This window comes from Musa acuminata, chromosome BXJ2-4 (assembly GCF_036884655.1).
Source record: "Musa acuminata AAA Group cultivar baxijiao chromosome BXJ2-4, Cavendish_Baxijiao_AAA, whole genome shotgun sequence".
In the NCBI taxonomy this organism is placed as follows: domain Eukaryota; kingdom Viridiplantae; phylum Streptophyta; class Magnoliopsida; order Zingiberales; family Musaceae; genus Musa; species Musa acuminata.
Genome location: NC_088341.1, coordinates 8,613,634 through 8,635,385, shown reverse-complemented (window position 1 = coordinate 8,635,385; position 21,752 = coordinate 8,613,634). Strand labels below are relative to the sequence as shown.

At 36.9% G+C, this 21,752-nt stretch overlaps 4 protein-coding genes across 9 annotated transcripts; 1 reads left to right on the top strand and 3 right to left on the bottom strand.

The window, feature by feature from the left end:
- Positions 1 to 525: 525 nt before the first annotated feature.
- LOC135609873 (bZIP transcription factor 1-D-like) lies at positions 526 to 4,725 on the bottom strand. Of its 5 annotated transcripts, none has more exons than XM_065103627.1 (6): positions 4,564 to 4,703; positions 2,824 to 4,475; positions 2,484 to 2,677; positions 2,316 to 2,381; positions 2,113 to 2,199; positions 1,770 to 2,036 (listed from the first exon to the last, which is right to left on the bottom strand). In XM_065103627.1, the coding sequence occupies exons 3-6, from the start codon at positions 2,538 to 2,540 to the stop codon at positions 1,959 to 1,961; spliced, it is 288 nt and encodes a 95-aa protein (XP_064959699.1). In that variant the 5' UTR covers positions 2,541 to 2,677; positions 2,824 to 4,475; positions 4,564 to 4,703; the 3' UTR covers positions 1,770 to 1,958. The 5 variants fall into 5 exon arrangements, with proteins under 5 accessions (XP_064959700.1, XP_064959699.1, XP_064959698.1 ...); XM_065103626.1 differs by having other exon boundaries at positions 2,824 to 4,480; positions 4,564 to 4,650; XM_065103628.1 differs by lacking the exons at positions 1,770 to 2,036; positions 2,824 to 4,475 and adding an exon at positions 526 to 1,080 and having other exon boundaries at positions 4,564 to 4,725.
- A 3,355-nt stretch (positions 4,726 to 8,080) lies between these two features.
- LOC135611410 (RING-H2 finger protein ATL8-like) lies at positions 8,081 to 8,596 on the bottom strand. Its single transcript, XM_065107157.1, has 2 exons — positions 8,498 to 8,596; positions 8,081 to 8,347 (listed from the first exon to the last, which is right to left on the bottom strand). Exons 1-2 carry the CDS (start codon positions 8,594 to 8,596, stop codon positions 8,081 to 8,083), a joined length of 366 nt encoding a protein of 121 aa, XP_064963229.1.
- Positions 8,597 to 13,927: 5,331 nt separating this feature from the next.
- LOC103981210 (steroid 5-alpha-reductase DET2) lies at positions 13,928 to 17,403 on the top strand. 2 transcript variants are annotated; one of them, XM_009397854.3, is made up of 2 exons: positions 13,928 to 14,116; positions 16,390 to 17,403. In XM_009397854.3, exon 2 carries the CDS (start codon positions 16,427 to 16,429, stop codon positions 17,225 to 17,227), a length of 801 nt encoding a protein of 266 aa, XP_009396129.2. In that variant the 5' UTR covers positions 13,928 to 14,116; positions 16,390 to 16,426; the 3' UTR covers positions 17,228 to 17,403. The 2 variants fall into 2 exon arrangements, with proteins under 2 accessions (XP_009396129.2, XP_009396130.2); XM_009397855.3 differs by lacking the exon at positions 13,928 to 14,116 and adding an exon at positions 14,167 to 14,935.
- Positions 17,404 to 20,402: 2,999 nt separating this feature from the next.
- Positions 20,403 to 21,233, bottom strand: LOC135608983 (ethylene-responsive transcription factor ERF096-like). Its single transcript, XM_065102071.1, has 2 exons — positions 20,749 to 21,233; positions 20,403 to 20,662 (listed from the first exon to the last, which is right to left on the bottom strand). The coding sequence occupies exon 1, from the start codon at positions 21,191 to 21,193 to the stop codon at positions 20,813 to 20,815; it is 381 nt and encodes a 126-aa protein (XP_064958143.1). The 5' UTR covers positions 21,194 to 21,233; the 3' UTR covers positions 20,403 to 20,662; positions 20,749 to 20,812.
- Positions 21,234 to 21,752: the final 519 nt, after the last annotated feature.

The following is a 21,752-nucleotide window of genomic DNA, read 5'->3' as shown; positions in this document are numbered from 1 at the left end:
GGACAGACACAGTTAGAGGAGGTGAAATAATTATGATTAGTGTTGTGAGTTTGTGAGAGGTAGAAATAGCTAAGAAAACTTTATTAAAAACCATGAAAAATGATTTGATGTCTTAGTTTGACTAGATATACTACCCTCGATAAAGGTAATTGGTGGAACAGGATTTGTGCTACATGGTTCAAGTTAGATCTTAGGAGATTATATCTACAAATGCAAAAATAAGAATGTTTAGATGTGTGGAGTTAATAGAAAAAGAGTAGAAAATTTTACATCTGTGAACATTTAGGTGTAGGTCCAATCAAGGATAAATTGACGAAAATTAACTCAAGATGATGAATCATATTCGAAGAGAAATTATAGATGCATTGCTTGGATGAGATGAATTAACGATTGATTAGTATAATGAGCAAAGATAGAGGAATACTTATGTATACTTTATTAAAAACCATAAAATGTTTTGTTGTTCTTAGTTTGACTAGCGATATTGCCCCCAACTGAGTTCAATGGCAGAATAAGACCCATATATCCAACTTCTAATAGTCAAATAGTTTTTGCATTATGACTTATTGTTGTCATATCATATTGGTTTTTTTTCTAGGACACAAAATTTGTCATTTCATCCTTTATTTAAGTTTTGATCAAAATGGAGAAGAAGATACTTGCTTTAAGGGAAGAAATAACACAATGACATATACCAAGTAATGCAATTTTGTTCGGACCGGATGTATTGTCCATATTTATCTGTCCCAGGCATAAATCAACAATGCACACTCCCTAATTTTCGGTGGTCCACATGCGGTATGGTGCTTACCACTTGTTCCAGGCCCACAGTCCTGGTAATGAGTTTGGACCAGGCAGTAAGCCTGTTTTCTTTGTTTTCTGTGTTGGTGGTATTCCTCTCATCAACCTTATCTGCCATGAGCACCTCCTCATCTTCCTTGGCTGCAGCCTCTTCATCTTGCTTGGTTGTGGTCTCCTCCTTATCTTCCTTGGCCGCCGTTGGCTCCTCCTCCACCACCTCCTCTACTCCTCTGTTTTTTCTGCCACCTTCTCCCTTCTATACTTCTTTTCTTCTCCCTTCTGGTACCATGGTACATAACAGCATACCACGAGTCAGTATGTTCATTCATACTAGAACCATAGCGGTGCAGCCAATGACTACCATAGGTCCGCTACCCAAAATTGTTAGAACAAATATATGAGGAGTCGTGAGGATATACGGAGAGTGCACGTGTTCGAAGCTCCCTTCACTCCACCCAAGAAGGAAAGATGATATCATCTTCACCTCTCCTCGGGTGGAGAGAAGGGATCTCCGATCACCCCTACCTACTTTCTCAACCTTCAGAAATGAGGGAGCCAAACATCTGAAAACCACCGTCTCCCCGGAGATATTTCAAACGTGACACGTATGGAAATTACTGCATGTGTGTCACGTATGTGGTGACGTGACACACACAGATCCGTGTCAGGCGTTGCTTGATCCGAAGTGTTCAAAGCACAAAGTATAGGTGTGTCACCACATACGTGACACGTATGGAAATTACCGCATGTGTGACACGTATGGAAATATGCATGCATGCATTGAAGTGATGATATATGTTGGTGTGCTGCCTGATATCGGAAACCCTAGTTGGCAGGTTGGACAATAGTGTATGCAAGTATGAGATGGAGATAATATATCTTAAATAAGCTCTTTGTAGTTTTCTGAGCACTCAAAGCCAGCAACAAGTAACTAATGTACAGTGTCAGATCTCCCATTGTACAACATATGCAATTTTCAAAATAATATGTGATGAATATTTAGCAGTGCTTAGTGTATAATTTACCTGTTGACAAGACACTAAAACAATTTCACAGACTTTATGACCATCTAGTTCACGTGATGTTAACATAACAATGTATTCAAATGACTACCATCATAACTGCTATTAAAATGGACTAAAAAGAAAAGTTTTCTACTATAATTTTTTTCTCAATGTTTCACTGATTTCTGCTTTTAAAATGTCCAAACAACAATAGATGCATTGAGAACCTGCCTGTCCTGGACAAAGACAAACATTTGAACAAATCCCAAAAACACAATCCTTTAAGTAAATCAATAATAAAAAGCACCTGAGGTCCCCACATGTAAGGATGAGGCTGGGGACTCGATCCCACCGGAGAATGGAAGAAACCATGTGGTGGAATCGGTGAATATGCCTAATAGAGTGAGAAACAAGGACTTAATAAGTTCCCTAAAGCGTATAAATAATCAACTAGCAAGAACATTTATGACGAAAAGATGAAAGAGTTCGTCCATAGAAATACAGCAACACCTGAAAGGTCGACCAGTCTGGGTAAACAGTCACAGCAGGGGTGGAGCTAGTGGCAGGAGTTTGTTCCTAAAACAAGAACACTCAAGAAAAAAAGCTGTTTTTTCCAGCAAACAACAGCCCAAACAGACAATATAGAAATTTTAGACTACAAGGATGACATCTGAGTACCTGAGCTGTGGATGTCTTTGGAGCCTTGGCAGATGCATCAGCCTCACTGCTGCCCATAATCCAATGACCCCTCCAACAACTACTCCCAATTAATCCTCCAAATTGAGGATTTCTGAAACACACACTCAATCAGGAAGAAACAAAAGGATGGGATCACCCCAATTCCACAGTCAATCGAACTCCCAAGCCCTAGTCTGCACAAACTCAAGAAGCACAAAAACATGGCAATGAAAAGGAAGAAAAACTGCATAAATTGTAATCAAAGAGCTCTTTAGCTCAGCAGGGGCCCAAATATATCATATGGGGTCAAAATCTCAATTAGTAAGAGACAAATGAATACCTTGTTTCAGGACGATCTTTCTAGTGATGTGAAACTGGGAAGTGAGATCCAAAAGATAATCTGTGAGAGATTTGCTTGTTCTAGGGACCAAATTGGATGAAATCCATGAAAAATCAACAAAGCGAGGAAACAGGGAGATGAAGAAAAAGGGGGAAGTAGACAGTAAGAAATAAAATAAGCAGGAAGTGAAATGAATCCACGACCAAAGGAAATGATAGATAGATGAAGTTCTTAAGGAAACAATTTTGGAGACAACAAAGGAGTGCTGACCCCGTTGGTAAAATCTAAATGATAATGTTTACTGCATCAGTTTTTACCCTGTAAAACAAATACTAATTTGTATGACATATCATAATATCATATTCAAACTATGCGGATCACACAAAACACAAATTGATTCCTACAAAGTACACCATAAAGAGCTGATACTTTATTTGAGGGGTTGCACAGATGTCATCTTTACTGTGGATTAGGACTTCCAATATACTGAGGGAATTCGAGTTATTGTTTAACCTCTCCTCATTTAAAGAGTCTAAAGAAATAGCCTAGTGTTGTTTTAGTACTAGAATCAAGGATAACTAAATGTGAAGTTGAAGAACTTTTGTGACACAGAACTGAAGTATCAGGCTATTCCTAGATTTAGACTTCTCTGCCGATTTTAGGATATATGGTCACTAAAATTATCTTTACTTGACTGCATCCAAAAGTAAAAATGGACAGACAAATACCTCAGGCAAGAACGGCAGTTGATTTGGAGAGAAGAAACAGTAGAGAAACCCACTAGTGAAACACGCAATGGTCGAGATTTTTTTTACTTAATGAATTTCAATTTTTGACAATCAAGGGCTGCGATAAGACAATAAAAATATTATTCTTACACAAATTTAGGCTCAGAGTATAGATCATAACAGAGAGAATTCATTCTTAGGTATGAGAACGTAACACAGATCCACCATGACAAAGATACATATCTTAGCCATAATATTTAAAAGAATTTGAAGGAAAATGGCTAAGGCAAACAAGCAGACAAAAATTTCTTAATACTTGGAGAATTAGCCAATCAGAACTCCAAATAACATTGTTTATTGCCGAATGATTCTTTTGGAATCGTTCTGTGTGCTTCATTCTCGGTCAAGAAAGCACAAACCTTCCCCAACAGATAACCAAATCCAAGTTCTTTTTGAAGTTAGATTGTGTTACTCAACTCCAATCGACGACTATTTACCTCAGAAAGATTTCTGCCAGTGTTTTCAGATACATTGCAGTCCGCATGGAAGAGTTAAAACTTCCACGGGAAAATGTCTAGCAGATTACCACTCAACCCTAAAAATGTAACTTCTCTGAATTCCCAGTTACATCAAATTTCAAAACCAGAACAACAAAAGAGACAAAGATGCGGAGAAAAAGGAGTCCCTTTACGCTTCTTCCGTCTTCAATCTAATATTTGAAAAAACTGAACGAAAGATGATTATAGAGATATAGAGACACAGATCGGGATTCCACGAAAAGGGAAAAACTAAGCAGGACCACCACCCAGACCTAAAGATGCACCTTTTTAAAATCCCTAGTGTATCAAGCGCCAATAACACCCAAACGACAGCAGAAGATATGTGGAGAAATATGAGTTTCTCCACGGTTCTTCCGTCTTCGACCTAAGCTTTGAGATTTAAATAGAACATGATTATAGAGGGATCGAGATACAGATCAGGATATAGAAGAAGAAGAAGACGAGAGACGAACCTGGGAAAGATAGGGAGGAGGCACTGTGAGGAGTTCAGCCCCGTCTTCTCTGTGCGGGCGGACGCCACGAGAGAGAGAGAGAAAGAGAGAGAGAGAGAGAGACGGGTGTACTCACAACTAGGGCAATTGCTTCGTGACCTGGGTTCGCACGTACCGGACCCGGGAGCTGGACCGGACCGATCCCGAACCACGTATTAGTATTTTTTTTTTTTTGGTTTTACATATTTATCCTTTCGCAATTTCTAAATGTCATATTTGTCCCTACAAACTTTAATATTACATGCATATCCCTCTTGTCCTCTAAATGTTTATATCTTTCATGTCTAATAAACTCAAATCAGTACTAGCGATCATTATTATCTTTAAATATTAAATACATAGAATATCATTTATTACTTTCATTAATTATATGTTTCCTCATGTATCTTCAAGTTTTTGAATTTTACAACAATGTGTGTGCTTAACTTAGATTTAGAGGATAGATAGAAATATCACGGAGTATTTATAGATACATGTAATTTGTTTTTTTTCTTTACATATCTATGTTTTTTAAAATGTTAAAATAATCCATTTATGGTTACAATTTTTGATATAGCATATGCATAATCAAAATATTAATATCCGTCAAATACAATCATCCTACCAATATCAATCTAAGAAACTTGTATTGCTAACAATTAAGTATAGTTACTATTATCTAATTTAGCTTAAAATATGTAAAATACCTCAAATGCATCTCATGTTATATAATTTACTTAAATAGAATAAAATTTATTTAAAATTTTAAATAATAATTAACTGATGGAGATTAATCATACTTATATATGTAATATTTATATGTTAGAAAATAGTTATATAATTAAAAATAAATATAATTTATCGAAAAAAAAACTCATATCGATGGACTTTTACAAGGTGGCACCTCATATTTGATTTTTACTAAGGAATTTTTTTATTTTGACTGAATTTTTTTATTAAAATCATAAAATGATAGTTATTATCATTTCACTAGATTTGACTTTATTTATTAGATCCTAAATTTATATAAAAATAATACTAAACATATTATTAGTTTGGTGAAGATTTAAAGAGTACACTAAGTTATAATCATATTATTAAGCTTGAATTTTACTTGATCATAAATTCAATCCAAAAATATTATATTTTAAAATTTAATCATCTTAAATTTATTTTAAAAAAATTAAATATATTATTATCTCACTCTAGTAATTCTAAAAAAAATAGAATGATTTGATAAAAAAATTAACGAGCTACAACTCAAAAATATTCTATTTTAAAATTTATTCATCCTAAAATCATAATTTTTTTTAAAAAAAATAATAAATATTTTAAAATTATGTATTAGTAGTTACGAAGAAATTTAGATTGGTTTGATAAAGATACCTTAGTTACACTGGAGTGTAGCTTGTGTTATATTTGAGTTACACTAATTCATAAATTCAACAAAGTTTGATTTGATTGTAATCGTGATAATCATATTTGATTAAATCGACCCACCGATCTATAGCTTAGAACAACATAGTTTAAGGGTATTAACATTTTTTTTTTAAATAATGTATCCTTTGGTAAAAACTAATTAGGAGAGTGCTATGTAGAGGCCTAATACTAAAAGTTTTTTTTTTGATAAATTACTCTTAAATACATATAATATTAAATATCGATACCGAGATTTCATATTAATGATTTGGGTGATTTTCCTAAAAAAAAATTCTTTCTAGGTTTTTCTAGAAGGTGTCATAGTTTTTAGTTCTTTCTGTTTTTATAAAATTTTATATTAAATCTTAAATAAAAGAGTACAAAATACTCATAAGGTGTAAAATCTTGATAACTGGGTGTGTCACCAAACCAAAGTACAAGTTAAACTCTCACACATATATAAGACCAAGTAGAGAATAAGCATCCCTGTTACTGCCTAGAGACAATCCGATCGCACTCAAATGTTCTTGAGGCCCTTACTGCAAGCAAAAAGAAGGGCCTCCGAGACTGCAATGCTTTCGGCTTGCAACACCCAGCTAAACTTCTTGGAGAAGTAGTCTGCAGTAATTAATTAGTCTTTGCTCTTTTATCTCTTATAATAATATATCTCACACCTAAAAAGTTGATGAGTATCACTGGAAAAATCATAGTTAACAATAGTTCCTGCTGCATCCATTGTTTCCCATCTTCCTAAGTGTGTGAACATCAATCATGTCCACAGCTACTAAAGTCATCATCTTAGCCTTGCAGTTGCAAAAATGGCAGTCATTTATTTCAATGGTTCTAAAGAATCCATAAGGAGCAGATAATAACAACAAGGAACTGTTTTCTCTTCCAACAGGCAAAGCAATCAAAATTGAACTTAGTTTGTTTTGTTCCAAATTTCAGAACTCAAAGAGCAAAGCAACACTCAGGGAGGAAGTGGTTTAGCTGAGTCACTATAGTTCTGATAAACAGAACATGAGAGCATAGCAGAGGGACCAAATCTAGAGAACCATTTAGATATGTAGGAAGTCTTCCCCACACTAGTTTTCATACAAAATTTTTTCGATCTTTGGAACTACCTTAACCTGTCATATTGCCTTCTGACTAACCCTAGTATTCCCAGGTGAAGGTTGGTCTTTACTTAGCAACTACCTTTTGCTCTTGACCATATCTCTAGTGTTTTCTGACACCCTAATTAGTCCTATATCGAAAGTGAGTAAAGACTAAATTTGACTTATAAGGATCTGATTAGTATATTATATTAATTTTAATTTAAGTATTTTGATCAGTAGTATCTAGTGTGATATATTTCAACAGACTGAAGCCAATTTGATGACTCCTTAGAACTGTAAGTGGTACTTCTTTTTCTTACACACCTCTCAACTCAAGTCAGCTAAGAGTGAAGCTCGATAGGATCTTCTTTCCTCACTCATTCCTCCAAGCCCAGTCTCCTCTCTGTTGTCTGCTAATTTCCTCGCCACATCAACATTATTTTCTGTGTAATTTTTACGAGTACAATTTGGTTAACCCTGTGTGATTTACCTAACTAGACATCTACTCGGATTTAATTCAGGTTTGAGTGCCAACACCAAATAATAGGGATTACAAAACACTCCATCTCAAGTTGACTCGGGTGATTTACCATTTTGTAATACTAATGTAAAGAAACACCCCCACAAAAGGAAAAAAAAAAGTATGTAAAGATAAGGGAAAAATGATCATGATGTAGTAGAAAATATTTGTGAAAGATAAAAACTGACAAGGCATTATTGCTAAATCATGACTTTGTTTTTGTCCTTTAGATCTATTTATCACAGGAGTCACCGTGTCAAAAAAACAACGGAAAAAGCCAAAAAGAACAGTAGAATATAAATAATTCATGAATAAAAAAGAAGTAAAGGAAAAGTATAAAAAAGACAAAAAAAATTTATGCATTCGAATGTGTTTAGGGCTCAAAGTTCATTTAATGCCAACATCAGGTCAACGCGACACCAGGCGTTGACCTGCATGAGAAAGCATTCCACCGTCGCAGCCATTACGCCTCTACTCCGTTGACAATGACGTGGCCGGCCGCCAAGTCGGACCGGCACAGCGGGCAGGTGGCGTGGCCGGCGAGCCAGGGGTCGATGCAAACCGGGTGGAACCCGTGGCGGCACGGCGGCAGCACCCGGAGAGCGTCGCCGACGCCGAACTCGGTCAGGCACACGGCGCATTCCCGCCCCACCATCCCCTCCCCGGCGCCCCTCGCTTCGGGGCACGTCACCACCGGGAACGACGCCAGCACGGCCGGATAAGTAAGACACTAATCATCAAAGCAACAAATGTTCTCGACTCAGATAATACATACACACGGTTGTTCATCAAGAAATAACAAACAACTACAAGCTAATCGAATGTTAAGAATCGTATAGAAACATCAGTTCTTGGCTCTCAAACAAGAGATTTCTGGCACAACACCATCATCCTCGGTCGTCAGCAGTGCATTGAAGCAGAAGGCTGCTGCTGCTGCCTTCGTCGAGGCCTTTACAGGTCGCATGTCGACTCCATCCATGGTGGTTTGGCTCTAGGTTGGATGTTGGCTCCATCCACGGTGACCGGCCGATGTCTTCATCACCATGCAAGCAAAAGAGCTGAGGCAAACGAAAGCTTTTGGTAGATTCAAAACTATCCGTTTAAGCTGCTGCAGACATCTGCATAGTAACAACTATTCTTGTGATCAAATTGTTAGAACAAATATATGAGGAGTCGTGGGGATATAGGGAGAGTCAATGTGTTCGAAGCTTCCTTCACTCCACCCAAGAAGGAAGGATGATGTCGTCTCCACCTCTCCTCGGGTGGAGAGAAGGCATCTCCTATCACCCCTACCTTCTTTCTCCACCTTCAGAAATGGGGCGAGCGGCATTGATTTTTGGGATTTACCAAACATCCAAAGACCACCATCTCCAGAGGGAGAAGCTACTACCGGAGAAGGATGTGGTCATCTATTTCAAAACGTGACACGTATGGGTATAGCCGCACGTGTGTCATGTATTTGGTAACGCGACACACACGTATATGTGTCACGCATCACGTTGCTTGATCCGACACGCGTAGCTTCGCACACATTTTTTTAAGAAAAAAATATTATTCAAATGGGATAGATAAAAACAGTAAAATCCTATTTGATATTTCTATAGAAATGAAAAAAAATTATTACAATGGATCAATTTGTTTTCTCGGTAGGTATTAGAAAAAAATATCAATGACGTCAGATATAAGACTTAGGTTCCCCCTCCACCCATTGACTATGACTGGTCTACAATAGTAAAGGATCTCATCTTCTTAGACATCGTTCAACTCATGATACTATCTTATAGTGTTCATCCAGAAATTTTATCATGCTAATATCACCACAAACCATAAACTCTTCTATGTCTACTTTCGATTGTATAAGGGATGAAGTGGATGTTACCTGACTACTTTGGAGGGCTTCAAAATTAATGGTGCTCCAACCAACAACACTATCTGTCTAGCTGGTGATGCATTATTGGGCCTCGTCTAACTATCTTACTAATTTGTCCCCTCGAGCTTCCACCTTAATAACAAAGGTCGAATCTCTTCTCTTCCTCCTCAGCCTCTCCACTTTCTCATGACAGTGACAATGATAACTCATCTGCCCAAGTGTTTCTTAGAAAATATACCATTGATCTTCAGGGATATCTTGATGGTACTTCGATATTTCTACACACAAAGATTAGAATCATATTGAACTAATCAGGACATCATTAATAATTGTTTTAATACCTATAGAGAAAACAAATTGATCCATTGTAATAATTTTGTTTAAATATCGGATCAAGCAACGTGTTGCGTGACACATATTTTCCATGTACATGTGTGTCACGTTACCAAATACGTGACACATGCGCAGGCATACCTATACATGTCACGTTTTGAATGAGATGACCACATGCTTCTCCGGTAGTAGCTTCTATCGCCCCATTTATAATTGCATATAATACGTTGTATGCATGTTTTTAAAATGTACCAATTAGATCAGATGGGAAAAAATAAATATTATTTTTTTTTTCTTTTTTCGTAATTTTATTTTATTAGTATTTTATTTATTGATTTTCTTTTCTCTTTTTTTTTGTAATTTTCTCTCATTGACCACAAGTTGAATGTTTGGTAACTATAATCAATGGTTGGTTAGATGGTGTGTACAAATTCTTTGTTTGCTAAGATTTTACTTTATGATTTGGTTAAAATTTATTGTTGTTGTTGTTGTTGTTGTTAATTAAAATTAAAATTCGAGCTGCATTGAATATATCATTGTATATGTCATTTGAATTTCCATTAAAATTCAAGCCTCATTTTGCAAACGAAAGATATGGGGTCTCCTATATTAATTTTCAGTGTTTGTTTCTGCTAGTGACTTATTCGTGGTCTTTTTTTTTCTTTAAACTAAAATCAAGATATTAGCAGAATCATAAATGACAAAATTGTACCTTTGGTTTTATATGATTTCAAGTTGTTTTATTTATTATTGGAATTTATAAAAATATTATCATCATATTTTATATATCATTGTATAGAAACTTGTTGATGGTCAAAAATAATTTTTTTAATTCATATGTCAAATTATATATATATATATATATATATATATATATATATATATATATATATATATATATAATTTGACTTATTTAATGTTCACATAAGATTTTATCATAATGGATGATTGATATTAGAATAGTATTACTAATATATAATCTTAAACTATAATGATATCTAAAATAGTATTGTATCCCATCATATTATTTTAGAAGTATATTTTTATTTAAGGTTATCTAAATCTTTTAATACGAGTGTTATTATGAATATTATTTTATAAATATTTTTTAAAATTATTTTTAATATAATTTCATAAATTTCTTAGTTTAAATCATTGTGATAATTATAAAAGTAATATAATAATTTAAAATATTTTTAAAATGATAAAATATTTATTATAATTTATATCTCATAAGGTCATTGATCATTTTGATAGCTACTCGTTAGATAAAATTTAAATAATCATAATAATTATTAAATATTAATCAATATAAAAAATTTGTATGCTAACTATAATAATGATAAAATATAAATCATATATTTTCTTTAAAAATAATATAATTTTATAATGTATATATAAATAATTATATAAAATATTTAAAAATAATAATTAAAATTTAAAAATCAAAGTAAGAAAATTTTATTAATATGTCATATGAATAAATTATAAAAAATTTATAATTTATAGGTTTTAAAAATTCAGTATGGAACCTTAAATTAGACTAATAAATTTTATTTAATTGTAAGGTCCAAAATTAGACTACCTAAAAATAAGCTAGTAGATTTGGGCTAAATATCAGCCTCAATTAGGTTAGTTAAAATTAAAATTATATCAAAATAAAAAATAATCAAAATTTAACTTTTCTTAAATTCGATTGAAGATCAAATCTAAATTTAGTAAGTAGTTAAAATATAGTAAAAATTAAATTCAATCAAAATATTTGATTAAAATAAGTTAAATTAGTTAATTTCATAGTTGAAGACATAAGTAAGAATATTTAATTTTTGAAGGATAAAATTATAATTTTATAGGGATATATTGAAAATATTTGATTTCTGAAGGGGAGAAATATCAAGGGCAAAATAATTTTTAATATGTGAAAACTCTTAAATTTTTTCTTAATTGTTGTAGTGCCTATGTGACACCTACGGTCATTGCGATACATAGTTGTTCGTCGACTATGAGTCCTTTTCGATCATCCTCACGTGGTCAACCAGTGACTCTTACGGTCACTATGGTGTGCGATTATCCTCATGCTGCTAATCGGTAGCCCCTACGATCATCGCGACATTTTACCATGCCCATGCACAACTGTTCTCATACGCCATCATCGATGGTCATTGCTAGAAACAGCACCACAAGCCACCATCGTGCCTCATCCCATAGCCCAAACACTACGACGCCATCAACATTAAAACCCATCACATGGGACAAGTGGCCTCTAGTGACTCCAACAATTTCGATCACAACTTACAGCTATCGAGAACCACGGTGGTGACCCACTATGTAATCGTTATATAGATCATCACCATGACACTCAGCCATCATATGTCGTCACACCTCTTCCGTGATAACCCATTGATGTTGCGTGCCACCCTCTACAACTCCTTGATAAGGGTCATTGCACCTTATTGTATCGACGACTATAGTAGCATCCCGCAACAGTTGTAGCGATCATAGCAAGCTATCGCCCTTCGTAGTATCATTATCAATAATAAACTTCCACGATAACCCATCGATGCCCGAACATAATGACTTTGCCTCTTGTAAATCATTAGAGCAAAATCTCCATCACCCACGAGTAAGTGAATAGTTTGAGAAGAGAAGACTCAAATGGATCTTGTAAGTCCCATACAATCGAAATAGAAATAATAATTCAACATAATCAAAATAGATTTAATGCATAAATTTATTAAAAATAGATCGAATACACAAATAGATCTAGATATTTTAAAAGTCTACATAATCTATATGTCAATCATATAGCTTTATACCAATTGTAAAAAATAAAATTATTATAAAAATATTTTATGTCAAAATTGAAATCAAGTAGCATAGATTCAAGATAGAATATATCTAGTTTTTAAACATGATATAAATAAAGTATCTCAAATATCGTGAAGCAACACCATGATTTATAGGCACCGTGAATTGGCATAGGACAGAAGTTAGAAATTTTTTTTTTTTAAAGACTACTGTAATTGACAAAGTAGGGATTTATTAGGAGGCGAGAGAAGAGATTTTAATGATCATTCTTAAAAGGCCTTACTTATATATAGACAAACGAGAGCAAATGGCCTATAAAAAGATAATTAGGAGTCCCTCCCATAAAGATTTATCTAATATAAAGTAGAATTTTTTTTATTAACCGATGAAATTAATCAAAATCTAATAAATCTTAATCTCATATATTTTATTGATCCGAATATATCTTAACCAATTATTCAGTGTTATAAAATCTAAAAAAAGACAGATCGGATGTCTTTATAAAAATATTATCTTTAAGTATCATTCTAATTTTATCGGATGTCTTCATAAAAATAAAAATAAAAATTATTTTAAGCTCTCTAACTTTTGATAAATAGATTTGTTATATCATTACTATATCAATTACTAAACCAATATGAATTGACTATAGCCAAAATGATTCATCTCCCCTTTTTCAATAATTTTACTTTCGAAATAAAGATTTCATTTAAGAAGGAACATCTAATTGAAAGCAAAATCCTTGGAGGCTTGTATTATGTCAAAACAGGATATCATCAATTGAAACCTAATATTCTAAAAAAATTATTTACTAAAAATTAATTTTTAAATGGATCTATTAGCAATTAAGTAAACATAATTCAATTGAATTTAATACATTAAATATTAAGGACTAATATAAATTAGTGGATCGAGGCGATCAAAATTAGCAGACTATTTTCTTGGACCTATAATTCAAATTCAAAACCTCAAATAAATCTGAAATTTGATATATAATCATAATCATTATCTCTTTATTTTCTTCATAATTAGAGTGATTAGGATTCGAGTCACCAAATATAATTTCTCCATTTGTGATCGTCCTCAGGTTCTCTAATGATATTATTGTATGTGACATTGACTCTCTCCATATTCGATATGATCATATCTTTTTAGATTTAGTGAGATCATCACATGCATTAAGTCTTTATATAACTCGTTTATTTTATGTTTCCTTACAAGAAGATTACAGTTGAACGTAGACAGCGTGGCCGGGCCCCATACATGTATGGCCCACATCTATGAAATGAATCTGTCCCCCCTCATCGATCCAGTCTATGACGGCGACATCAGTGTCGAAGCGCACTCGACCCCTAATTCCGTCTTCGCCCGTCTCCTCGTTCGCCGGCTGCTTCCGGGCCGTCGCCACTTCCTCTCCGGCCTCTCTTCGCCCTTCCCCTCGTTCGCCGTCTGCTTCGGGGCCGTCGCCATTTCCTCTCCGGCCTCTAGGTAACTCTCTCCCGCCGTCTCTCTCCTTTGCTTTCTGATGTATGTTTTCATGATTTATTGAGGGTTTTCATCTGGCTGGAGCCGAAAGCCCCTTTTTCGCTTCCTTGCTTTCTTCTTCTGCTTTTTGGGAGTGGCATCCGTCTTTGTTTTGGCGTGATCGAGCACGGAACCTATTTGCTTGAATGCATGCTTGAATGCATGCACGGAACCAACGCACTACGCACCTTGATCTCAGCAAGCCAAGCTCCAAGATTGTGGTAGGATGAACGGCTTCTTCTTTATCTGAGAGGAGCGAAGAAGGTGGCAGAGATGGAGAGAGACCACGACGAGACCGATCTTAAAAATCCAGATCTGGATCGTACGATCTTGCGATCCTACGGCCTGGATCGAAGTGGTTGTTGAACCAGATAGAAGCATGGGCTCGGGCTGACCAAACGGAGTCGCTCTCCCTCTTTCTCTTGGCTGACCAAATCTCTCTGCTTCTTCCCTTCTCCCTCCGATGGCCACCCTTCTCTATTCCACCAAACAGAGTTGCTGCCACGAGCTCCTCTCCTCTCTGTTTCTTACACAGTCCCGCCGCGACCATCCTCCCTTCTCTTCTCCTTTCCCGCCTCTGCTTATATCGTCCAACCGCAGGCCCTCCTATGCTTCTTTCGTCGAACATCACTACCCTCCTCTATTTCTTTGGTCGAGAGGCAATTTCCCCCTTTTTCGTCGAACAACACCCCTTCTCTCTCTCTCTCTCTCTCTCTCTCTGCTCTGCGCTCGTCCTCGGCTTGCTCCACCAAGAGAGCCGCGCCGTCACCGAGCTCTCCGCAGGTCCCTTCCTTCTCTCTGCATCTTCACACCCCCCACCCTTCTCTCACTTACCGACAGCTCCCTCCCCCAAGCTTTCCCCTCTTCTTCTTGTTAAGAAGGGTTATCTTTTGTTAATATTAATTTATGAATTGTTTAAAGGGCTGAATTTGACATTGCTGGTAGTTTGGGTTGTTTTGGATTGCCTCAGATGAATTATCGGCAAGAAGTGGACCTTGATAATCGTTGATTTTCTTGATGAAATTCTTGGAATTTTGATGTTAACATTCTTTAGTTTTGTCATTTTCATTGTTATATATGGACAATGGAGCACATTAATGTGTTATAGATGGTTAAATGAATTAAGTCGGTGGTTTAGTAGTGACATTTTGAATAGGAAACGTTATGAAACTTATGTATTGACTACTTTTTATTCTAATAATTGTATTTCTCCTTAATGATATTTTTCACCTATGTTTGTTTCGGCAAGCACTTAGCGGCCCGAGCATTTTGGAACTTTGGCACTTTTTGCGCCTACGACCTTTGACAACACTGGTTTGATCATGAATGAATGTAAATATGCTTGGCGAAAATTATTCCTAGTATATATTTTTGCAAGTTTGTTTGTCGTACAATTCCTACAATCGAATATCGTTGTAATCTTGATACGTTAAAGGACTTGTAACTTTGTTGATGAAAAATATATTGGTGCACTTTTTGGGCATGCAAATGCTTTCTTGCTATTTTGCTTCTACGTAGATAAACAATATGCCTAGACAAAATTGATTTTGCAACCAATATGTTGTATTCTTTGAGGCACCTTTTTCCCTTGCATGACTTTATAATTTTATCAAACTAAGTTTAGCATTATGATGTCATGAATATGGACCTAAAAATAATGTGATGAGGTTCAAAGGTAGAATATGGTAAGAGCTGAAGTTCGATGAACTGCTTGGTAATTTCTTGAGTTTGTCCTTAAGGAAGCCACTGGTAGAGTAATGTTTTAATGAGCTTGATTGTCTGTTATGGTGTAAATAACATGATAAAATTGTTTGGATCCAAATAATTGGATTGGTGGATTGTGCTGCTCTCAAACTCAGTTGGTGATGATTTGGTAAGATTAGGTTGGATATGCTTTTGGTTTAGTTTTGTGCAACCAGAATTGAGTTAATTTTCATCTATATAGATAGGTAGATAGATAGATAGATATAGATATAGATATATGTTTTGAAACTTGCCACTAGAAACCAGATTTTTTTTTTTAATAGCTGGAATTGCATTCTGTTCCTATCTGCATTTGGCCTAACATACATTTGACTCTTGTTTCTTGTCTCTAAATGATTTTATGGTGGAACTCTTTCTTTTTCACTTGCTGCTTAACTTTAGTATACATGTAGCAAATGTGATCTTAGCCTTTGAGATTTACTGACATTTGTATTGCTTTTTCATGCATTTCTGCCTCTGTTGGTTCTTTGTAGGTGAAGAGATCCTTTTTAGTCCTAAGAAGAAGAAAGGATGGACCAATTTGACGATTCTAAACTCTTCTGGGCAGCTCTAGTGTCTATGTATGTCATATGCCCGCTCACTATTGCATCCCTCCAGTTCCTAGTCGCGCCCTATGGGAGGCATGCCCAGCCTGGATGGGGGCCTCCTTTGCCTGCAGCGCTCGCCTGGTTCCTTATGGAGAGCCCTACCCTCTGGCTCACGCTCATCCTCTACCCCCGTGGCCATTATTGCTCCCACCCTATTCCCCTCATTATCCTCACCCTCTATCTCCTCCACTACACAAACCGCACCGTCATCTACCCCCTCCGCCTCCACTTCTCCAAGTCGAAAAAGATGAAGCCTAAAGACTTTCCCCTCTACATTGCCCTCATCGCATTTGCCTTCAACCTCCTTAACGCCTACCTCCAGTCCCGCTCCATATCTCATTACACTGACTATCCCACCACCTTCTCTAATGGATGGTGGTGGATTTGCTTGCGGGTGGCAGCAGGGATGTTGCTGTTTTTTTGGGGCATGGCCGTGAACATATCTTCAGATTCAGTATTGCTGAGGTTGAAGTCAGAGGGGGGAGGATACAAGATACCCAGGGGAGGGTGGTTTGAGTTGGTGAGCTGCCCCAACTACATGGGTGAGATGATGGAGTGGCTCGGTTGGGCAATTATGGCATGGTCGCCAGCAGCCCTGGGCTTCTTCCTATACACCTGCTCCAATCTGGGGCCTCGAGCAAAGGCGCACCTTCAGTGGTACCGGCAGAAGTTTGGGGATGAATACCCCAAGTCAAGGAAGGCATTCATACCCTTTGTCTATTGAGCTGCCTCAGTTTGATCTCTGCATCTTGAATATCAGGATTTATACAAGAAACATTTACCAGCCTTTTTAACTGAATACTGACTGCAAATACTTGCCTAAACAATATCAGGGTTTAAATAAGAAACATTTAGAAGCCCCTTTTTCAGTCGATACTGACTGATGGTTCTTCATTGTCACCTCCATTCTGTTCTGATTAATAACTTATCATGTTTGTTTCACTGCAAATACTTGCCTAGTAGTGATTTAGCTTCTAATTTTGACATTGAAAATATTATGTTGCAGATCCATTGTTCCTATGCTTTTATTGGATTGCTGGATGTCAATTTATCGATTTCTTATATATATTGAAGACAAATTTGAACTATATTGTATAAAGAAAATGCATCCTGTAAATTCATAGATGTAGCCAGTTCAGTACTATGAATAAATACCCAGCCTAAATCTGCAAACTACCTGAACCATTATGATTCTCAACACACTTGGATTGACATTTATCAAGGAGTTATTGCTGTCATGTCACCAAAATGATATGCCACAACTTGAAACCTTTTGGATCTGCAAAGCTCTAACTACAGGTAAAGAACTAATTTCCATTCTGATATCCAAACACCAATGGAAGATCAGAGCCTAAAAGCTGTGCAAGTGACATCTATTGTTGGGTGCAACTGGATTTGTTGCACTCATTCCACATTCTTATTTCATTTAAAGAACCTCTCAATTACTCTGTTAAATTTCAACATTTCAATCTAAGTACCTTTGTGAATGTTGGTTGTCTGCCTTGGAGTTTGCTGGCTTTACTAATACAAGGGGTATACTTTTCATGGAGTTTGGATTCTTAATTTCCATTAGGGTTGAACTATGCTGTTAGTAATGAACCATCTAAGGCCTGATGTAGGTAGAGGATATAGCACCATGTAAATCTTCTATGGGTTATTTTTGTTGTCTTTTATATATTGTTGATTCTCTTAAATCGTTTTGGTATCAGAGCATATCTTGTACAACTACACAATGAGCACCAATATACTGCTGTTTCCAAATGAATTAAACTGACATTTTCATGAAAAATTGTTGTAACTGCTTGTTTCTCAAAAGGGAAATGACATTAAAGTAACTACTGTGGTGAATGGGAGATGATCACCAAAAGAGACTGAATGGAAGCAGTACATGAGAAGTATTGTGTGGTGAACAAGAGATGCACCTGCTGCAGTCTTCACCAAGAGGGACTCAGGTTGGAAGTAGTACATGAGAACTACTGTGAGTGGTGGAAGAGAGATGCATCTGCTGCAGCCTATATTGGTTCACCAAAGGGTACTGAGATTGCAAGTACATCAAAGCTACTGCATGGTGAAATGGAGAATTAATAAGGTTTATTTTAGCCATTTTTGTTATGTATCTCTTATGTCCTTATGATTTACTTGTATCTAAAATAATTTTTATATTTCTAAAAATGTGGTATATAAATCTTTTCTGTCAAATTTGAGTTAGCAGACGTTAGAGTTTTAAGTTTAAAAAATGGGTTAAGATTCATTTTAGTCCGTGTCTAGAATAACTCATATATTTTAAAAAATATAGCATATAAACCCCTCCCATCAAGTCTGAGTTAATAAACATTAGATCCTGCTTATATGACATGTTAACTCATAATAAAATATTAATATAATGATACGTATAATTTAGGTTTTTTAAAAAATTGAGACCTCCATCGTTAGCAAGAGGAGGCGTCGTCGTAGAAGCGGCCATCATCAGTAGCACTAAGTCGCCATTGCCTAACAGGGTGTCATGCACACATAGCTCTCCCGTGCTGACAACGAGCTCAAGAGTTTTCGATCTTGCCTTGGGTGGATGCGCGTCGATTAGGCCGACGTTAAGCACACAATGGTCTCCTAGTCCCTCTTCCTCCTCTTGGGCATATTCATCCTCATCGCCTCCCACTTCGTCCTCTCTTGTGCCTTCACTTATCACGGCTACGACATGGTAGTACAACTCTTTCTTACATCTGCCTTCAGCCTCTCCTACCTTTGCCTCTCTACCTTCATCCGCCACTTCCTCTTCCTCGAAAAGCTGGTCATGGTGAGCGAACGGGTGTCAGAGGGCTACATGAACCAGCTTAATTGTTTCTTCCGCTTGCTCTTTGTCTTCATGATGTTATGCTTTGCGGGGGAGGTAGCTTACAAGATATGGTGGTACTCGTCGGGATTAGAACGAGTGTTGTTGACGGTGGTGGGCAGCGTCATGGTGGCATGCGCCTTGGAGCTAGCGAGTTGGATCTACCAGATGTCACTCGCCAACTCCAGGGTGCATGCCATCACATCGCCCATCTTGGTGCTGCTCACCACTACGAACGACACCTGCTCCGATCTCGACGAGCACCACCATACCCTACAAGCCACCTTCCTCATGAAGATGTAGAAGTAGGAGAGGCCGGAGGCGGAGGTGAGGGAGAGATGGATTACCACGTCATAGAAGCGACGAGTGGGGGCACAAGAGATGATGAAATAAGAGGCGATGGGGACGAAGGTGCTTAGGAGGAGGAAGAGGGACCAGGAGACTATTGCATACCTAGCATCGAATTGGTTGATGCATATCCACTTGAGGCAGGATCGAAAGCTCTTGAGCTCATCGTTAGTACCGAAGAGGTTGCATGCTTACGACACCCTACTAAGTAGCAATAGCTTAGTACTATTGCTGGTAGTCACTTCCACAATAACACCTCCTCTCGCTATTAATGGTGATCTTAGTTTTTTAAAATTTAAATTATATATGTCATTATATTAACGGTTTATTGTGAGTCAGTATGTCACGTAAGTAGACTCTAACATCTATTAACTCAGACTTATCGAGAGGGACTTATATAATACGTTTTTTAAAATATATGGGTTATTCTATATACGAGCAAACCATAAAGGTTTAAGAGGTCGATGACCAAAATCACAAGGACTAAAATATATTTTAAATTATTTTTTAAACTTAAATTACGCGTATCATTATATTAATGATTTATTGTAAATTAACATAGTACGACTATAATGTTCGTTAACTTAAACATGACGGAAGAATTTATATGATATATTTTTAAAAATATAAAGATTATTTTAGATATGAATAAATAATGATTTAAAAGATTCATGGTTAAAATTACAGGATTAAAATGAACTTTAATCGAAGTAAAAAATATATATATATTCAGGTGCTGCTCAAGAGGAAGTACACTTTTGGACCCAAATGTTACAAAGTAATGACGACATGTACACATCAGCCAAACTCCTCGAGTGGTAACCGTTCACATTTGATATCTATCTTCAGTGGAGTCCATCACAACTAAATACTCGTCAGCACACGTCTCTGTCAAACAAACATACGACCTTCAAATTCTCTTTAATTTTCTTCTCCAACCAGACTTTCTCCTGTGGTCCGCAAAAGCCAAGTCTTCCTCCTCTGTACACAAACATTCGTTTACTGCATACGCTTCATGAAATCTAAACAACACACACCAAAAATGAGGCAGTACGAAGAAAGTTCACTTCTTCTCAGGCGTTCGCATCCCAAAAACGCTCGACGGTTACAGCGCAGCAAACTCCAAAGCCTTCACTTCTTGTCGCTCTTCTCGCCGGACTCCAGAAGCTCCTCCAGCACCTTGTTATCCAAATACTCGAGCTCGATCACTTGCTTCTCCGCGCTCGAACGAGCTCCCCTCGTGGAGGACGAAAAAGATGATGATGAGGAGGAGGAGGTGCCGCGGGAATGGACCTCGCTGGGGAAGTTGAGGACGGCGACGGCGCCCCTCATCTCGTAGGCGGCCTTGTCGTAGGCTCGGGCGGCTTCCTCGGCGGTGTTGAACGTGCCGAGCCAGACGCGGGCGCCGTGCCGGGTGGAGTCGCGGATTTCGGCCGCGTACTTCCCCCACGGCCGGCGCCGTACGCCACGGTACTTCGTCTCGCCCTCCTGCGGCTCTCCTCCCTCCTCCATGAGTAGAGAGGCGAAGGAAGGCGGCTCCGAGGTGTCGTGGAGGTTTAAACCCGAGGCATATAAACAAAGGCTAGGGATCCGCTCCAACTATTGTATTAGTGGGATGACGGTTGGACCGTTCGTATTTAAGCGTAGAGTCGGATTGTAAAGAAAAACTTGCAGCGGATCCTCCCCACCGGAGGGAGAAGGTTTGTAGACTCCCACGTGTGGTTTAAAGATTTGCGACAGAAGCGAAGAGTGAGACAGAGAGTCGGGTTTTTGTTCGATGTCTTTTGGGAACAGTCAGAATGATGTTTCGGATCGGAATATATAAATTTTAGTTTTATATTAGAAAATACAAATATTGATTATAGCTTAGTTGATAAAAATTAATGATTAAAATTTTAATTCGAACTCGGTTCATAATGGACTCGAATACAACAACAATCAGCTAAGTTCTAACTATTTGGGGAGCAGTTTGGATATCGATTTTTATTTATTTATTTATTTATATTGATATAGAATCCAATAAATAAATATTTTTTTAATCTGATTTAAATGCAATCGGCAGGCGCAGAGA

Bases quoted from the DNA above. Each gene is read 5' to 3' on its own strand.
- LOC135609873 (XM_065103625.1), bottom strand. From the start codon at position 2,540: ATGGGCAGCAGTGAGGCTGATGCATCTGCCAAGGCTCCAAAGACATCC. The intron at 2,382-2,483 runs GTACTCAGATGT...TTCTTGTTTTAG, and splicing joins CAAAGACATCCACAGCTCAG to GAACAAACTCCTGCCACTAG. The intron at 2,200-2,315 runs GTGTTGCTGTAT...TCACTCTATTAG, and splicing joins CAGACTGGTCGACCTTTCAG to GCATATTCACCGATTCCACC.
- LOC135611410 (XM_065107157.1), bottom strand. From the start codon at position 8,596: ATGGATGGAGTCGACATGCGACCTGTAAAGGCCTCGACGAAGGCAGCA. The intron at 8,348-8,497 runs GTGCCAGAAATC...TTTGATGATTAG, and splicing joins CGACCGAGGATGATGGTGTT to TGTCTTACTTATCCGGCCGT.
- LOC103981210 (XM_009397854.3), top strand. From the start codon at position 16,427: ATGGACCAATTTGACGATTCTAAACTCTTCTGGGCAGCTCTAGTGTCT.
- LOC135608983 (XM_065102071.1), bottom strand. From the start codon at position 21,193: ATGGAGGAGGGAGGAGAGCCGCAGGAGGGCGAGACGAAGTACCGTGGC.